Source organism: Cetorhinus maximus, chromosome 12 (genome assembly GCF_964194155.1).
Source record: "Cetorhinus maximus chromosome 12, sCetMax3.hap1.1, whole genome shotgun sequence".
In the NCBI taxonomy this organism is placed as follows: Eukaryota; Metazoa; Chordata; class Chondrichthyes; order Lamniformes; family Cetorhinidae; genus Cetorhinus; species Cetorhinus maximus.
The window spans coordinates 94,062,290-94,081,185 of NC_135890.1; the positions used below are offsets into that span (position 1 = coordinate 94,062,290).

Consider the following 18,896-nt stretch of genomic DNA (forward strand, 5'->3'; position numbering starts at 1 on the left):
TCATGCAGAGGCCAGACTGAGTAGAGACAGATTTCCTTCCCCAAAGGATATTTATAAACCAAATAGGTTTTTCCAACAATCCAATATTTTCATGGTCCCCATTACTGATACCATCTTTTTATTCCAGATTTATTTAATCAACTGAATTTAAAATCCCTAGCTGCTGTGTTGGGGAATTGACCTCATATCTCTGCAGCATTAGTTCAGGCCTCTGGATTAACTAGTCCAGTAACATAACCACGGCGCTACAGTAGCCTGTACTAACTGTATGTTCTACTGAGTACCTTAAAGCAAATAATTCTGGTTTTCAGCTTAGTTAACTATCATATTTCACTTAACTTTTTCCTGCCAATCTTCTTTAAAAGACATAAGTACATCTTTCTATTTCCAATTGTTACGGGTTAACTTCGAAAAATCAAACTATAGGTGTTAAATAACTTCCCCAAAAACTTAGTTGGGAAACTTAGTTAGTAAAAATAACATATATTGGGATGCAGGTTTGAAACCTGGTTTCTACCAAGTTAGCAGATCTCAGCCAGGGTGGCTGTTAACCTGAAATATAAACAGAAAATGCTGGAAATACTCATCAGCTCTAGCAACATCTGTGGTGGGAGATGCAGCGTCAACGTTTCAGCTCAAGGACCTGTTTCTGTTTCCACTGCTGCCAGACCTACTGAGTATTTCCAGCATTTACTGTTTCTGTTTCAGATTTCCAACATCCTCAGTAATTCGCTTGCATTTCACTGGCTATTGACCTGAATCCCCTATTTTAGGGCAAAGAAAAATCCAACTTTTTTTTTGCTCCAACCCTTGTTAAATATTGGGTGAGGGGAAGATGGAGTCTGTGATGCCTTCTGTGGTTGAGTAAGCATCTGTCACTTGCTGTTTCGGTGCACAGGTGAAAAATAACCATTTTGGTGAGGCATGAAAGTTTTTTTCTGGAGCTTAATCTCACCAGGAATGGAGCAGTAAGGATGGAAAGTTGGGACAAAAAAAATCTTCCATTGATGGAAGACATTTAATGTAATTGATTACTGAAGGGTTTTCGGCAAAGCTTATGAATATAGGTTAACATTATTTCTCAGCAATTGTTAATTTCAATCTTAAGATTTTAATTTTTTTTACTATGTATTAGTTGCTACAATAGTGAAAGGTGTATTTTGATAAGAATGAATTTTAAAATTATACTTTAAAAAAATATTATTACTCAGTGCATCTGGAAGGTTTTGAAGTTGAGATTGTAAATGATTAGTTAAGGCTAATTCAAGTGATTTTATTCAACTGTAAGCTATGAGGGTAAGGGAGTCTTTTATTCCTGAGAAAATTGAGTATGCCTTACTTTATTTTATTGTATCTAACAAAGCTCTAAACAAGCCTATTGTAATTTTTCACATGTATTGTATCCTATTTTGGACAGGGAGGTGAGTCAAAATTCCTTTTGCATATTGTATACAAGTATCCATGTACAAAAATACAGTACTTTTATCATTTGTATGTGCATTTGACTTTTGCAAGCTATTTCAGATATATTTTTGGAAATATTATTCATCTTGTATTTTGTTTCCTGTTTTTAAGCCATTCGCTAGCAGTAAGATTCATGTGCAGCCTCAAGGTAAGGTGTGGAAACTGCTTCATTTACAGGATTGATGGCTTTTTCAGCATGATGATGTGTACTTTATTCCTTTTGCATGAATGTGCAGTAGTATCTTGTTGAAGCTTCTTCAACTTAAACGTTTAATCCACAATATAAGTATCTGGGTCTTTTTTACATGAATTACTGTGCGTGTGTTCACTAGACCTACAGAAACAAAAGTCTGTTCACTGTATCAAATACACGTTCAGCACATCTCTGTGAGAGCAAGAAACAGTATCACATTTTGCGATTTTTAATGGACTTTAAATTACTTACCATAAAAATCAGTCATATCTTATCAAAGCACCTGCAAAATTAAATTTGATTACATTTGGTTACCAATACCAACAGCTGTTTTTATCACAGTGCTTTATAACACTATTTCTGTATAATTCCTTCACTTAAATGTGTCATTGTGATATGACTTGCTTCGCTTCTTTATTCCTGCTATACCGGTGCAATAAATACAAATGGTATTTCCTTGGGATAACAGCCCCAGAGGTAATGATGCTAAGTGTAACCGTTGAATGGATTTGTTTTGAAGATTTTGATAACTAGAATAAAAGCTAGTTTTGCTGAGTTACCCATCTGTATTTTTGGATGGGAGAAAAGAACAAAATGCGATACTTTTGCTTCAGATTTGTGCAATACTTTTGTTTGGATCATGCTCAGACCCTTCAGTTGAATGGTTTTGTTCACTACTGCACTGCCTTAGACTGCTTGTGCATGTGTGTATATATGAGATTAAATGATGTGCCATTACCTTACCTCCAAATGGCATTTATGAAGGTACACTTTGTCTGTTGTCTTGATGCATCTCTCATACACCAGTCAAAAAATATATTTTCCTTATGATGATTCTGTGCAGAAGGTATTCCTGCGTGGTTGTCGCAAAGACAACCAGACTGTAGATCTCAGCGTATTAGTCGACCTGGCATATAAGAGTATCTCATTTTTCTCAGTGCCAAAATCTATGTTTAGCATATAAATCAATCCCACTTTTCTGCAATGCTATACTTGCATTAGGAGTCGGCCTCAATTTTTTACCTCAGACATGTGTGTTTTATTCACCTTAAAAATCGACGCATAAATCAAGCAGGCGATATGGGCTATGTTGCCAAGAAGATGCACAGGGGTTTAAGAAACGCCCACACAGAGCAAACCGTGCGTGATGAATGAAGAGTTGGAGAAATGGATCCTTCAGCAAAAAGAAGGGAGAATGAAGCTGGTTTCAAGATAAAAGTCATAATATTTGCTAACTCGTCAAATAACTATGCTGTAGCAAGGAAATTCGGTGTAAGTGAAAAACTGGTGTGAGAACAAAAGACAAACGAATCTGGCCTGAAGAAGATGCCCAAGACCTAATGCGTCATTAGAACAGGGGCCAACCACCCGCCTAATCTTGAGAAGCATGTATCAGAATGGATCCTTGAAAATCGTCAGAATGGTTACATCGCCACCAGAAAGGCAATGATTACATAAGCACTTAAGTGGATCAAAACAAATACTGAGCCCAGTGAAGATTTCAGACCAAATGCTAGTTGGTTTAGCCACTTTATGGAACAAAAAATGCTTAGTGTTGCATCAAAAGATCAAGATCGCTCAGAGACTACCAAAATCCCACAATGCCAAAATTACAAGTTTCCAGCAACCTGGAACCAACCTGTGGCATAAAAGTTTAGAGTTAGTCACTCTGTTATAATTCAAGCTGTCTATGATGTAGACCTTGATTGCAGACCTGGCTGTAGCAACAAGCAGAGCTCCTTCAAAACTTCATGACTGAAGCATCTTGAGTCAGGAATCCTGTGAAAGGTCTCAGGATATGTACCTGGGTAGATGCAGCTTACTGCATAGGTTTTGCCAAAGGGTCTGGCTCTCATCCAGTCCTCTATGATTAACCTGGTCTTCCTTACATTTTCCTACTGCTCCACTTCCTTCAGCATTTATATCCTGGAAAGTGAGGTTCACATTGGAAATTCAATTGTGTAGCCTTCAGATACAATGTAACACTCCAAGCATATTGCGCAATGTAAGCTACATTCAGGAAGAAAACTTCTTCAGTATAACAATGATTTTTTTCCCCCTGTCGTCTGCAATCAGTCCCAAGGTATGGCCAAAAGCCTCCAAATGCAATCACACTTCAATTTCAAGGTAAATACTTTTACCAGGATAAGCAGATATTGGGAAGCTGTGCTTTGTAAAATTATTCTAGAATTGTAGTCTTCGCAATATTGAGATCAGCAATGGTTTTTTATTCTCTGTTTTTTTTTAAACAAAACTGTTCAGGCAGGTTCCATCCCAAGGTATTTTTGGAATATTAATTGGAATATATTTTTATTGCAGTGTATCGCCTGATTAAATTCTCTTCAATGTGAAATTCAGCTTGGTTTCTGTTGTGAATGTGGGTTAGGTTTTGAAAATAAATTAGTGTCTTTTCCTTGTATAATTCAACTTTAGCCCATTTTTAAAATTCATTGATTTCTCGTTAACATTAAGTCATGGGTTCTAAAGTAACTCTGAAAAGGGTATGCATGCCATGAAGTTCATCTAATATCTTATTACTGTAATTAATTGATGGCATAACAATGAATTGCACTTTTAAATCACCAAGTTGCTGTTACCTACAGTTCAGCATTAATGTAAAAGATATCCCAAGGCACTCCAAGAAAAAAAAAGACAGTGCCAAAAAGAGGGAGATTAGGATGGGTTGGGTGAGCGGTGGAGGAAAAGGTGATTGAATGCTTTGTTGAAGAGGTGGTTTTGAGAAGGCTTTAAAAGCAGAGAGGTGGATAGTTTATGGAGAGATTTCGGTAAAGTAGGAGGTGGCTCAAGACTTTACCACAAAGAGTAGGACAATGACAGGAGGGACGTACAAGAGACTGGCGTTAAAGGAATGGAATGTTTAAGGGGGTGTAAATGTAGGGCTGGAGAAAATTGCAGAGAAAGAACTGGGCCATAGAGAAATTTGAAGACCTTAGTCCTCTGACTCCCAAAGCATTAAACTTAATTTAGCTCAAAACAGGACAGAAAATGCGTTAGAGTTTTTGACAAGTTAAAGCTTTTGGATGGTGAAGTCCAGTGAGGAGAGCATTGGAGCAGTCGAGTCTGGAGGTGAGAAAGGCATATATAAGAGTTTCAATTGTGAATGAGTTGAAATAGCAACGGAAAGCACAAGTGGTAAAGAATGTAAGTGGACTCAGATGGAAAGCATATGGAACCTGGACATGTTGAGGATGGTCTGGTTCTTTCTGATACAGTACCTGGGAGGAGAATGAAAACAGCATCAAGGAAACAGAGTTTGTGACAGGATGAAATTGGTGACTTACACCTACCTTGTGTAGTGCTAGAGGAATTTATGATTCGTCCACATCTGGATATTGAGCCATTTAAATAGCCTGAGTTAGTTGATATCGAAGTACGGGATTTCCAGCAGAGAAGCAAATACTCACTCATATAAACAAAAAATGCTGGAAAAATTCAGCAGGTCTGACAGCATCTGTGGAGTGAGAAACAGAGTCAATGTTTCAAGTCTGTATGGCCCTTCTTCAGACCCCTTCTTCTTCAGCTCTGAAGAAGGGCCATACGTGTTAGGGAAGGAAACAGTTAAAGAAATTCAATTGCTAATTATTTGGTTGTTTAACTATGTATCCATTTGGTTGTGTAAAAGAGATAACAGCTGAGACTAGTTCTGTCTGTGGAGGGTTTTATGACAAGCAATAAAACTGTCTGAAGGAGTTTGTCTAGGTTTTGGTCTTCGTTTCTAAACAATCACTGGAACTTAACAGTGGCAGCAGAGGATGGTTCCTGCTTGTGAATAAGCAGATTGGAAACTAAGCTTTCTGTGGACAAAAGACTGTATTTGGAGTTAACTCTAAGAGCAGAGTGGTTTTGAGTCACTCAAAAAAAAAGAAAGAAAATGGCTGAATCAAAATGGAGTGTCGGGGTATGATTACCCTACCAGTGCTTCCTGAGCGTCAGCCATATGACCAATGGAAAAATTAAGTAACCATGGAATGGAATGTTTAAGGGAGTGTAAATGTAGGGCTGGAGAAAAATGCACAGGTTATGTCCTTGCTAAAGAAAAAACAGGAGATGGCTTTGGCACTTTTGCTACCATATGAAAGCAAAATAAGATGCAAAGTATTTTTGGAGTTGGAGCATGAGCATTTGGACAAAGATGAAAGTTTGGAAAATTTATTAGATTTAATGGATAAGATCTATCAAAAAGATGAATTATTTAGTGCTTACGAAGCATGGTCCGATTTTGACAAATTTAGAAAGTTGGAAGAAAATTCCATAAAAGATTATATAATGGAATTCAGTAGACTATATGCCGGGTTGCAAAAGTTCCATCTAGAAATTCCCCAATTGGTGTTTGCGTTCAAGTTACTAAACTGTGCTAAAGTATCGATTATGGACAGGCTTCTAGTTCTAACGGGAGTTAAGTTTACCGAAAGACGCGCACTGCTAGAACAGATGTCAGAAGCTCTAAAAAAAGATTGCTCGGAAAACATTCCTTTCCAACAGCGTTCATGGGGGAAATGAGCCATTTGATGGTAAGGCAGAAAATGAAAGATACAATGTTAATGGGATGGTGAGATCGTTTAGAAACAGGACGCAGGTAAGGAGATTTGTAACTAGAAACAATGGGGACAGAAACACCTTGGACAATTATGGCAGGAGAAGAGTCAGGGATTTATGACAAAAGAATGAACCCCAGCCCAGGGTGTGGTCAATTGGTGTTTCAGATGCGATTCAAAATGCCAATATGCAATGAACTGTCCTAAACAATATAATAAGGTGATCAAAATTAAACATGAGACAGAAGATTCAGAAAAAGATGGAGATATTGACTAAAGGAAAGGCATTGTATTAGTTACAAAAAGCTTCAGCCTGGTGATGAATGTCTTGGTGGCAGAGCCCTTCAACTGTGTGATACTAGATAGCGGATGCATGTCTACAGTCTCTGGAATAGACTGGTTAAAATTTTTCCTGGACTCCTTAAATGACAGGGACCAGAATAAGGTTAAAGAATTTGAGAGTTCTACCAGTTTTAGATTTGGAGATGATAATACCCTAAAATTGTTAAAAAGGGTAGTGATTCCCTGTAAGATAGCTGGAGTCAATCATTTTATCAGCATGGACATAGTGTCTAGCGAAATACCATTACAGTTCAGCAGACCATCGATGAAGAAAGTGCAAATGAAGCTGGACGTGGAAAATGACAAGGCCATTGTATTTGAAAAACCTGTGGATTTACAGTTTACGCAATCTGGACACTACTGTATTCCTTTAATGAAACCCAACTTTTCCACTAAGGAGATTAAATGTTATCAATTTGGAAGACAAAAAGCAAATTGTGCGAAAATTGCATCAGCAGTTTGCCCACCCTTCTTTGCAAAGATTAAAATTTTGATAAGAGATACATGAATAAGGGTTGGAGAGTATGCTAAACTTATAGAGGAGATAAGCGAAAGATGTGATATATGTAAGAAATACAGGAGGACACCGTCACGGCCAGTAGTGAGCCTACCTTTAGCGAAGCATTTCAATGAAGTTGTGGTGGGGGAAAAAGAAAATAGCATTTTTATTTTACATTTTGTAGATTTGGCAACAAGGTTTAGCCAGTCGACAAAAATATACAGTAAAGAAAATAATTTTGAATCAGGTAATGAAGAAGTGGACAGGGATCGGATTGGGACCACCAGCGAAATTCCTCACTGATAATGGGGGTGGAATTTGGATGAGTTCCAGGAGTTGTGCGAAAACATGAATATAATAATTATGAATACTGCAGCTGAAAACCCCTTTAGTAACAGAGTGTGTGAAAAGAATCACGCAGTTATAGATGAGATGTTGTGTAACATATTGATGAATAAACCAATCTGTAAATTAACATCAGCTCTAGCATGAGCTGTCCATGCCAAGAATTCACTGCAGATGGTTGGGGGCTACAGTCCATATCAGTTGGTTTTTGGTAGAAACCCAAAAATTCCTTCAGTCCTGAGTGATCATCCCCCAGCGGTAACTACGATTAGCTCTACCTTTTCTGAACTTTTAAACATGCTACAAACGAGTAGAAGTTCGTTCTTTTCGTTCCTTAAAGCCGAAGTTTCAGGAAGAATTTGGCGAGCTCTAAGACACAATGTACGACCATCGGAACCTATTTTCAATCAGGGAGACATGATATACTATAAGAGAAAAGGACTTAACGAGTGGAAAGGCTGAGGAAAGATTACAGGTAAAGATGGTAAAACAGTCATTTTACAACGTGGGAACCAGACTATTCGGGTGCACTCATTAAGGTTAGTTGGTGCAGACTACAAATTTGCGGGTTCGGGAAATGTAGGAAGGAACCATGTACTTCTCATACCCAAATGTTGCATGATTGTGAGGATCAGGTAGCTGAAGGTGAAGTCAGTACTTTGGACAAAAAAGATGAAGCGATTTGTCCCAGAGGTCAACTGCCCAAAGCTGGCACTAAAGCTACATACTTGCCAGGAGGGGTCAGTCAGTGGCGGGATGCAACGATTGTGGGTCGAGCAGGGAAGGCCCTTGGAAAATATAAAAACTGGCTAATTGTACGAGATAAAGGACAGGAGGTTAAGCCTATTGATTGGGAGCATGAAATACAAAAATGGAAGGCACAGAAACGCAGTATCAGTTCAAACATTGGGTCTGGGAGTGAACATGCCTCTAGGAAGTGATCGTGAACTGTTGAAAGAACATCTATAAATGGGAGAGGGAGACCAAACAGTAACAGTCTGGAGCGTGATAGAAGCCAGGATAGAGGGCGTAGCTTAACAAGGTCAAGGAATATGGCACAGACTGGTTATACTACAAGAAGCAGAAGCCCATGTGATCTTAGTAGCTTCAAACAAATTAGATGATAAATTAATAAAGGATGCCAAACAGCAAGAACTACATAGTTGGAAAGAATCTGGGGTATGCACAGAAGTGCCAGATAGGGCACAACCAGCTCATAAATGGATGTGCATGGAAAAGATGCTTCCTGATGGGGCTTAAAAGCTAAAGCCAGGCTAGTGGCATGAAGGTTTGAAGAAAAATTGGGTGACTAGGATACAAGAGTAGATTCACCTACAACAGGGAAAGTTATGTTGAAGGTCTTTTTAGCTCTATAAGCAGCAAATGTTTGGGAATGTAAGTCCATTGATATTAAAGCTGCTTTTTTGCAGGGATACCAACTTCAAAGGGAGGTTTTTCTTCCTCCACCAAAAGAGGCACCAAACGCAGAAGGGAGGGATTCCTTGGAAGCTAAATAAATGTGTATACAGTTTAAATGATGCCTCCAGAGTTTGGTATTTCTCAGTGAGGTCAGTTTTATTAAAGTTGGGCTGTCTTTAGTTGGAAGCAGATCTGGCAATGTTTTATTGGCACCATGGAGGGAAATTTGCAGGCATCTTTAAGATGCATGTAGATGATTTTTTTGTGGGTGGTCGTAGTGAATTTGAAACAGTTGTCATTAATGGGCTCAGAACAGAGTTTAAAATTGGAAGTCAGGCTTCTGGTGCGTTTAAGTACATTGGATTGGAAATCAGGCAGAATGGACCACAGGTCCTTTCACATCAGCAATCCTATTTGGTGAACATCAATCTCATTGCAATTAGTTGTGGCAGGGCCTCCCAGAGAGGTACATGGGCTTCTGAAACAGAAAAGGAGGAACTCAGAAGTCTAATTGGACAACTCAATTGGCTAGGCAAGCAAACAAGGCCAGATGTCAATTTTGACATTTTGGAATTGAGCACTAAAATGAACGATCCCAAGGTTGAAGAAATCATTCGAACAAACAAAACATTGACAAAATTAAAAATGGAGCAGTGCATTTTGACATTCCCATTTTTGGGTAATGTTAGAAAAATGAAACTGATTGTGTTCAGTCCTGCGTCTTATGCAAATCTTTGTGATGGATTTTCGAGAGCGGGAGGATTTATGTTTCCCATGGAGGAGAAATGCAAATGCTGCCCTTTGGCATGGAAATCTAAAAAGATACGAAGAGTTGTAAAAAGTATGTTAGCAGCGGAGACTCTCACCCTTCTTGAGGACGTAGATATGGCATTCTTCATGTCAAAGATATTGGCTGAAGTTTTAAATGGAGAAGAGTATTCAGGAATGGTACCTATTGAATGTCTTATTGAGAACAAGTCACTTTGGGAAAATGTTCACTCTACAAAGTGCGTTAATGAGAGGAGATTGCGAATTGGCATTGCAAGCTTAAAACAAATGCTTGAGAATAAGGAGGTTGCCAAGATCAAATGGATTGACAGCAGCTACCAATTATCTGACTGCTTCACCAAAAGAGGAGCGAGCTCCAAGACGTTACTAGAGATCTTTGAAGAGGGACGTCTTTTTCTTTAAGAAAAAATATGTTTTTGTGTGTGTTTTTTTTTATTTTTAAGGAGGGGAATAAGGCCAGTTTATTGAATGAAATATATATTGATGTTCGTTATTACCATTATTTTTTTTATGATGATATAAACGCAGGGTTACTTTTTAAGAAGAGGGGAATATGTTAGGGAAGGAAACAGTTAAAGAAATTCAATTGCTAATTATTAGGTTGTTTAACTAAGCACCCATTTGGCTGTATAAAAGGGATAACAGCTGAGACTATTCTGTCTGTGGAGAGTTTAATGACAAGCAATAAAACTGAAGGAGTCTGTCTTGGTTTCGGTCTTCATTTCTAAACAACTATTGGAACTTAATAATATGGACTCGAAACATTAACTCTGTTTCTCTCTCCACAGATGCTGTCAGACCTGCTGAGTTTTTCCAGCATTTTCTGTTTTTATTTCAGATTTCCAGCATCTGCAGTATCTTGCTTTTATCTAAATACTCATCACGGAACTCAATCTGAAGTCAGTAATGTCAGCAACATTCAATGGAAATTAATTTTTTCAGTTATCTTCGTAGGGGTGTTATGTGTTTCTTTTAAACTAGAAAGACAAAAAAAATGTAGGAATTTGCACAATGTTCAGTCATTTACTAGGCATTTGTATTCATGGCTGCATTGATGACATTTCTTTATATTTTCAAACCATTACAATTGCCCCAAATTCAGAGTTAAAGATATAAACTAACTCCCATCATCAGTTCATAAAGTAATATCTTTAACATTGTGCCTGACCGTAATTTCCAACAATGATTTTGACTATTAGGGTTTTCAAGAAGAAAGACAATATTTTCTGAAAAAAAGATAAAACCAATTCATATAAAGATAGGGGATATCAGAACATCTTTAGTATTTTCAGTAACTTGTAGTGGCATGAACAGATAACCTACTGCCCACCATGAATTTAAAATCACTTCACTGGGAAATCAGGCCAATTTACAGCACTTGGAAATTAGTTGGTGGCGTTCCTTTACCAAAGAAATTGCATGATTAATAACTTCCATTAAATATTATTTGTTATGGTACTTTTGAATAAATACATAAGTTCTTGCACTCCCAACAGGAGGCTTTCGTCACCAGAAGCACATATTGGAAATTCGAGCAAACACTATGTACTGTATCATAGCAAGTTGACTTAATATGTGGAAAATTGTGTGCAGTGTGTATCTGAATATCCAATATGCAATTCCAGTTAAAAGTTACCTCTTTAGGTTCTGTTTATCCTCTTGGGAATAGTTTTTTGCATTACGAAAAGCATGCAATACATTACCATTTTTAATGTAAAAAAAAATTCTCCTTTTGCCTTAACCGCACACACTTTCTATCTTTTTGCCCTCACCTTGTGTTGCTTCTTCCTCCCATCATGTGGGAACGATAGTTTAAGTTGTGATTCCATTACTCCCACCAGTTGTTCTCCATAATTACCTGATGAGAGGGTGAGCTTCTGTATGACGATACCAGTTCTGCCACCTTGTAATTATATCTGGCAGTGCAAAGGAGGAAATCTAGATTTCAAAACCTGTAATTAGAAAACCATCTCTGGTGGAAACTACCAGATTAATTTATTTTGTTATTTGTCACTCATCTTTTCGTAGATAATATAACAGTTCTCTCCCCAAAACACTCAACGTAGTGGTAAAGGCATTCATGATTAAAGAAATAATCTGTTGGATTTATGTAACGGCATCTATTTAAATTAAGAAAGAGGATGTGATGGGAAAGTAATTACACTGAACAGATATAATGTTTGTTTAATTGTCCTTGTGTTCTTTTTATCCCCTCTTTCCCTCTAATGGACTCTAGGTGTTGTGACCAAGCCTTGCGCAAAATTTAGCTGGGGAGAATTTCTTCAAAATTCAGGTATGATTTATTGATGGTGTTTTTAAACAGGGTGTGTCTGTTTTATTTGAAAAATATAAACAGTGTGAATTTAGTGTTGCCTAATATAGTCCAACAAGTTCTGATTTTTAGCATGAATAATTTGTGAAATTTTAACTACCTATGGAAAAGGATGAAGTCCATTGTTGCTTGGTGACAAGTTCACAGCCAAGACAGAAAAATTAAGAATGATTTGCGTGGTCCCTTAAAGGCTTTGATGGCCTTAAAACTGTGACCAGCTAAATGGGTTGCATTTGCTGAGGAGTGGCAATCATTGTCAGATTGCCGCTCCACTTGAACTTTTCCTTGCCTTGACACTGCCCTGCATTTCTTGCTGTGTCTTCTGAGCCCGCCTTTCCCAGTAATGTGGAATGCAGCATACCTCTAAAAGCTCCAACACAGTGCTGTAGGGTTGGGGAAAGACAGGACATGCTTCTTTTCACAAAACTAGCTGCCATATGATAAGTTTAAATGTCCGGTGTGAATGTTATTGAATTGATGAATATTAATTAGTGGGCGAGTGGTTGAATGAGTGAATGGGTAGGGTGATAGGATTAGTAAGGTAAGTTGGTGGGGTGGCAGATGGCTGAGGTGGCAGATGGCCGAGTGGGTAGTCAGATCACGGGTTGTCGGGGGGTCAGTTGTGTCGTTACCTTGGAGTTAAACAAGGTTTTTTCTGCCTAATATTTCCTGGGTAACTACTCAGGTAGGTCCCACAGTTTTTTCTGCAGTCTCTAACTCTAACTCAGAGCCAGAGACATTTGCAGAGGGTTTCGGGAAGCAGGGGAATTGCCCATCGGAATTTGAAACTACTCGGGCAATTCGCATAGAGGTCAGCGCGTCTGGACTTCCGCGGGGTCTGGACGCGCATCTTGGGTCGCATATCCAGTCTCCGACGATCCAGAGACCAGAAGATTTGGCCATTGTACTTTCTGGTTCTAGGTATTTCTCAATCTGCAACATTAAGTGCTTTTGTCTTTTGAAGACTGTAGTAATTGTAAAAAGTCAAAGACATTGCTTATTGATCCACACTGATCACACATTAAATAATCTAATAAATTGTTACAATCTCTGTAGAGACCAATAACTTTTAAAAAGAGATTCGAACTTTCACCTATTTGTTGAAAGAATAACACATCAAGCTTTCACATCTTAAGACCTTTACTGTAACAAATAACTAAAAGCACTAGTGACTAAACACTATTTTTCATTTTGTAGGTCCCTTATACCTTAAATTACAGAAAGGTACATTCTCCTTTATAATTATCATCCACCGTACTCTCCACAGAAGTACAGCCTTTATAACAAACAGTCCACAGTTGCTCCAAGTTTCTGATGGGCTGCTTCCTTTTCACTTTCTCAGCTGGATAATATCTAATCCCAGAACTGATTTTCACTGTGAAGGTTACACTGCAGATTCCTTCCCACTAGCCCAAGCTAGGTGTATCTTCCATCCTCTTTTAAATCTTCACAAACTCAGTCACTTCAATCTGAGAGCGAGCTCCCACCCACGTTATGCGTGATGGACAATAGAACCTGCATTTTCTCTGCTTCCAAGTGTAGGACTGGCTGCCCTTACCTCTTGCTCTCTTCCTCTCAGATGGCTGCAAACCACACAATGGCAATGTGAAACACATTAGCCTTTTCTCCAGGTAGAAATGCTAGCTAACTATCTTTGATCCTAACTCCCTTTCATCTTAGAAGTAAATGCATATTTTACAGCGCAACTGTTTACAATCCAATACCTATAACACCTTTCTGGGACTTTGGGAGACACAGGATCTACTCATGATAAACTCAGAGATTGCTGTCTCTAAGCATAAATATCTTGCAACTTCTCAGTAAAACAATCCAAACCTTTCTTTGATCCCTAACATTCCAGCTACCCAGGCTTACTGTTAGGCAGACTGCAGAACAGGTCATGTGATTCCCCCCATCATTTACCTTAAATTTAAAGCTACGGTCCCAAAATATAATAATCATTATAAACCAAAAGATACAGTCCTAAAACATAATAATCTTACAAACCTCACAATTGGAACACAATCCAATCAGATCCTGATGCTCAATTTTGCAAGTACAGACAAGGCAGCCGTGCTTGATACAACCCTGCCCCTGCTCGCAGCCAGCTGTGATTCTTTCTCTTCCAGCCCCATCACTCTACCCTAGCCAAGTACGCAAATCCCAGCTGTTGCTTTCATCTATGAATGCTGAAGCAGTTCCCAGAGCTCCCTTTGATCCAGTACTTGACATAACTGCCACCTTGCTGCATTTCTTGGCCTTAAATTATAAATTGATTTAAATCAACAATTATGAGAGATTACTAAGTGTCAGATATACAAAAGAGAAAACACACAGAGGGAGAGGTAATGTGAGAAAGCATTTGAGGCAAATAAAGTGACACAAGGACAACACCAAGAGAAAAAGTATGTGAAAGGCAGAATGAAAGACAGAGAGACAAAGAATAAGAAATCAACAGAAAGGTAGTTACCAGAAAAGATGTTTAAAATTTCTGTCTTGAGCAACACCACAGGACACCCACTAGTCCAACTAGTCTTTGTGTAGACTCATTACTGTGTTCAATAGTGTTCAACAATATGTTACTGTTAAATTTTAAGCTGACAATTGGTATCAAATTATTTAGTGCAGATTGATTTTATGGTCAAAATGTCTGTTCTCATTTGTCTTGTCATCAAACCCAATCCGTTGTTCTTCCTTTTTGCCCCAGTGGTACAGTAATCTAATCATCATCAGTGGTTTGCATCAGCTTCACACATATTGGAAGTGCTGCATCAAATCAAATTTAGTCCAAATTCTGACCGCTGTTTTCTTTTTCCCTCAGTAGTTTGTAAAATCAATTTTTTAATCAAATATACCCTTACATTTGTGAAGTTCCTACAATACTGTTGCACAGTACTTCTGGGAGAATATGTTGATGCATTTAGGATGCTGGAGCAGTTAGGTGCATGCTGATAATCACACACTTTGGGCGAGTGGGGGTGGGGGTCAGAGTAATTTGATGATGCTCCTCAGATTCAGCTGAGTAAGGAGAATTTCAACGGTCCTACCTGTATATTTAACCCAATAAAACTAAGTGAAGCAATGAACTAAATGTCTAATTTGTAACTGTTTTGACCTATCAAAGTTAATGGTTATAGAAAAATATAATATAACAAGAAAATGTGAAAATACATGGCAAGCTCATTAGTGTCTGTCAGGAGAAAACAATGTTTAATGTTTTGATTGTGGACCCTCCATCGAAACTCGCTTCCCCATTTTTGTCATTGTGGATTCCAATGTGTTATATAAGAGTAGATTAGAAAGGAATCATCTAATTGATATTCAGCTGTCATCTTAAACTGAGAGCAAAGCTCAAATAGTTTGTTATATATTTAAATCCCAAGATTGAGTTATTGAGGAGAAACATCAGTTTCCCGTTCAAAAATGTTACTTTGAATTTGGAGTGTTTTAAATTGTGCCTAACTTGTGTAGGGTAAAAATACACAGCGCCTCAAGATATCCAGTTAGTAGAAGTTAGTAGGCTATCCTATCATTTTGGATGGTGAATTAAATAGGAATTTGCTGTGCTCTATATAATTGCCAATTATTCTGCTATAGTGCACTAAATTTAACCTCCCTCTACTGAACCACTTCATCATGTGCTGGCATGGATACTATATCATTGTCTAGTTCATTTCATTTTGAATGCACGTATTCTCCAGATTTGGAGTTCACCAGTTCTTTCTTGACCAAGGATGAGAATAGTTTCTGCATTTTTTAAAATTCGTTTACAGGATGTGGGCGTCACTGACTAGGCCAGCATTTATTGCCCATCCCTAAAAGCCCTTGAGAAGATGATGGTGAGCTGCCTTCTTGAACCGTTGCAGTCACTGTGGTGTAAGTACACCAACAGTGTTGTTAGGGAGGGAGTTCCAGGATTTTGACCCAGTGACAGTGAAAGAACGGTGATATATTTCCAAGTCAGGATGGCGAGTGGCTTGGAGGGGAACTTCCAGGCGGTGGTATTCCCATGTGTCTGCTGCCCTTGCCCTTCTAGATGGTAGCGGTCATGGGTTGGGCTGCCTAAGGAGTCTTGGTGAGTTTCTGCAGTGCATCTTGTAGATGGTACACACTGCTGCCACTATGCATCATTGGTGGAGGGAGTGAATGTTTGTGGAAGGGGTGCTAATCAACCAGGCTGCTTTGTCCTGTATGGTGTCAAGCTTCTTTAGTGTTGTTTGAGTTGCATTCATCCAGGCAAGTAGAGAGTATTCCATCACACTCCTGACTTATGCCTTGTAGATGGTGGACAGGCTTTGGGGAGTAAGGAGGTGATTTACTCGCAACAAGAGGATTCCTAGCCTCTGACCTGCTCTTGTAGCCACAGTATTTATATGGCTAGTCCAGTTCAGTTTCTGGTCAGTGGTAATCTGCCAGGATTTTGATAGTGGGGGTTTCAGCGATGGTAATGCCATTGAATGTCATGGGGCGATGGTTAGATTCTCTCTTGTTGGAGATGGTCATTGCCAGGCACTTGTGTGATGCGAATGTTACTTGCCACTTGTCAGCCCAAGCCTGGATACTGTCCAGGTCTTGCAGCATTTGGACATGGACTGCTTCAGCAACTGAGGAGTCACGAATGGTGCTGAACATTGTGCAATCATCAGCGAACATCGCCACTTCTGACCTTGTGATAGAAGGAAGGCCATTGATGAAGCAACTGAAGATGGTTTGTCCTAGAACACTACCCTGAGGAACTCCTGCAGTGATGTCCTGGAGCTGAGATGATCGACCTCCAACAACCAACACCATCTTCCTTTGTGCTAGGTATGACTCCAACCAGCAGAGAATTCTCCCCCTGATTCCCATTGACTCCAATTTTGCTCGGGCTCCTTAATGCCACCCTCTGTTAAATGCTGCCTTCATGCCAAGGGCAGTCACTCTCGCCTCACCTCTGGAGTTCAGCTCTTTTGTCCATGTTTGAACTTGGGCTGTAATAAGGTCAGAAGCTGAGTGACCCTGGCAGAACACAAACTGAGCGTCAATGAACAGCTTATTGCTAAGCAAGTGCCCCTTGATGGCACTGTTGATGACTCCTTCCATCACTTTACTGTTGATGGGAGAATAGCTCTTGGAGCGGTAATTGGCCGGGTTCAAATTGCAGGTGATAAAATGAAATCTTTGTGAAGTGCTCCTTAGAAAACAAAAAAAAATGCGTGCATGAAGTAATCTCTCATTAGAAGAGAACCAACCCAGGGACAGAACTTAGATCAATGCAAGCTTTAAAACCTCTTTGCCAGAAAATCATTTGTTTTAATTGAGCCTGCTGAAGCACTGAAACTTCTCAAAAAAAAACTTTTCTTTTTATATCAAAAATGAAATAATGTGACATTCTTGAGTTAACAGTTTACAATAAAGTAATCAGCTGCTTAAAATAAAATGTAGAATGCTGTGAAAATGTTGATTTGCTATACCAATCCTGCTTTTCTGTTCCACCAGAATAACAACATGAAACTAGATTGCTTTGATTTTAAAACTTTATCACTTGCAAACAGTGGTAATGGAAATATATTAACAAAGGCTGGGTCCATATCAAACTGAAAGGCTTACTTAGCATTATTTTCTACTTTATAAGCAAAAAAAACCCTTTCAATTTTCCCATATACTTGTTACAGGGGTTCACTGCAAGAACATTGACCCGTACATCTTTCTTTTGGTGTGTGGACTTCGGCAAGTCAAAGATCCCCTCTTTTTGGTGGATGCTTTTTCAGGTAACCAATATATAATGTATTGAATAAGGTTTTGAAATTCCTCGACTTCTATGTGGTTGTGGTTGTAACTGCACCCTCTTTAACGTTCAGACATGTATTATCTGCATTGAATTGTTCATCCTTTTATTTGTTAATTGAGACTTTTGTTAATTGAAAGCTCATTACTTTCTGCAAGTGTAATTTATAACTGAAGAAAGACCTCGTACACTCTGGAAACTTTGCTTACATTTATTTAAAATAATTTAGTTTGATCAAGGGTACTATTTTTGGATGCTTAATTGTTGCAATTTACTGAAATATAATGCAGCTTAATTAGCCTTTTTATATATTACTGATGAGATTTTAAGACAAATAACTTATGGAATAATGTAGACTTTTCTGCCAAACCATAACTATACTTCGTCATTAATGACTGTTGATGAAACATTTTATCTTTTCCAACTAGACATTCCTTCTGTGAAGGAACTTGTAAGGTATGCAATTAATGGCTGAGAAATTTTCTGTCATAAACCTCATTTAAAGTTTAAAAACAAAAGAGACTTGAAGATGCTACACCATTTATTAGAAAAGTCACTATACTTATATTGTATATATATCTTTTAATCTGCTTTTTACAAAGAATGTACAGCACAGGAACAGGCCATTTGGACCAACTGGCATATGCTGGTGTTTATGCTCCACACGAACACCCTCCCACCCGACCCCATCCAACCCCATCAGCATGTTCTTCAGTTCCTTTCTCCCACATGAGTTTATAGATTCCTCTTGAGCACCTGTGCAACTCACCACATTCTAAACATTCTCTGGGTAATGAGGTCTCTCCTAAATTTATTAGTGACTATCTCATCTTTATGGCCTGAGTTTTGGATACAGGGGGTTCTTTCATAATTTTACGTGTAACTCTACAACAATTTTTATAGTGACAAAATTCACTGTAAGAAGCTTTTCATCTAAAGAAATTGAAAATAATTCAGTGAATTCAAGTTACACTGGTTATCAGTACAGTTTAAGATTTTTGTTGTGTGACCATTAACCATCAATAGGGTAGACTACTGGATGAAATGGCTCTGCAGCTTAAAAGAATGTTCAAAACATAAATACAGGGCCAGAAACTATTTGGTAGTCTATCCTGGCCAGTCTCAAAAACTAATACTCTTAAATAATCAATTTTCTCAAATATATATCTATTTCCAACTTGATTTTTTTC

At 38.4% G+C, this 18,896-nt stretch overlaps 1 protein-coding gene across 7 annotated transcripts in view; it reads left to right on the forward strand.

Moving 5' to 3' along the window:
* glt1d1 (glycosyltransferase 1 domain containing 1) overlaps window positions 1-18,896 on the forward strand; it is an 85,532-nt gene that overhangs the window by 28,001 nt on the left and 38,635 nt on the right. For 5 of the 7 annotated variants that reach the window (XR_013578194.1, XR_013578195.1, XM_078554111.1 and 2 more), the window contains exons 5-8: window positions 1,576-1,612; window positions 3,734-3,784; window positions 11,844-11,900; window positions 17,594-17,689. Coding sequence is in view for 5 of the 7 variants with exons in the window: in XM_078554111.1 (XP_078410237.1) it covers window positions 1,576-1,612; window positions 3,734-3,784; window positions 11,844-11,900; window positions 17,594-17,689 (241 nt within the window). In the remaining 2 variants the exon portion in view is untranslated. The remainder of the gene's footprint in view (window positions 1-1,575; window positions 1,613-3,733; window positions 3,785-11,843; window positions 11,901-17,593; window positions 17,690-18,896) is intronic. The other 2 variants (XM_078554112.1, XM_078554114.1) reach the window with 1 other exon arrangement.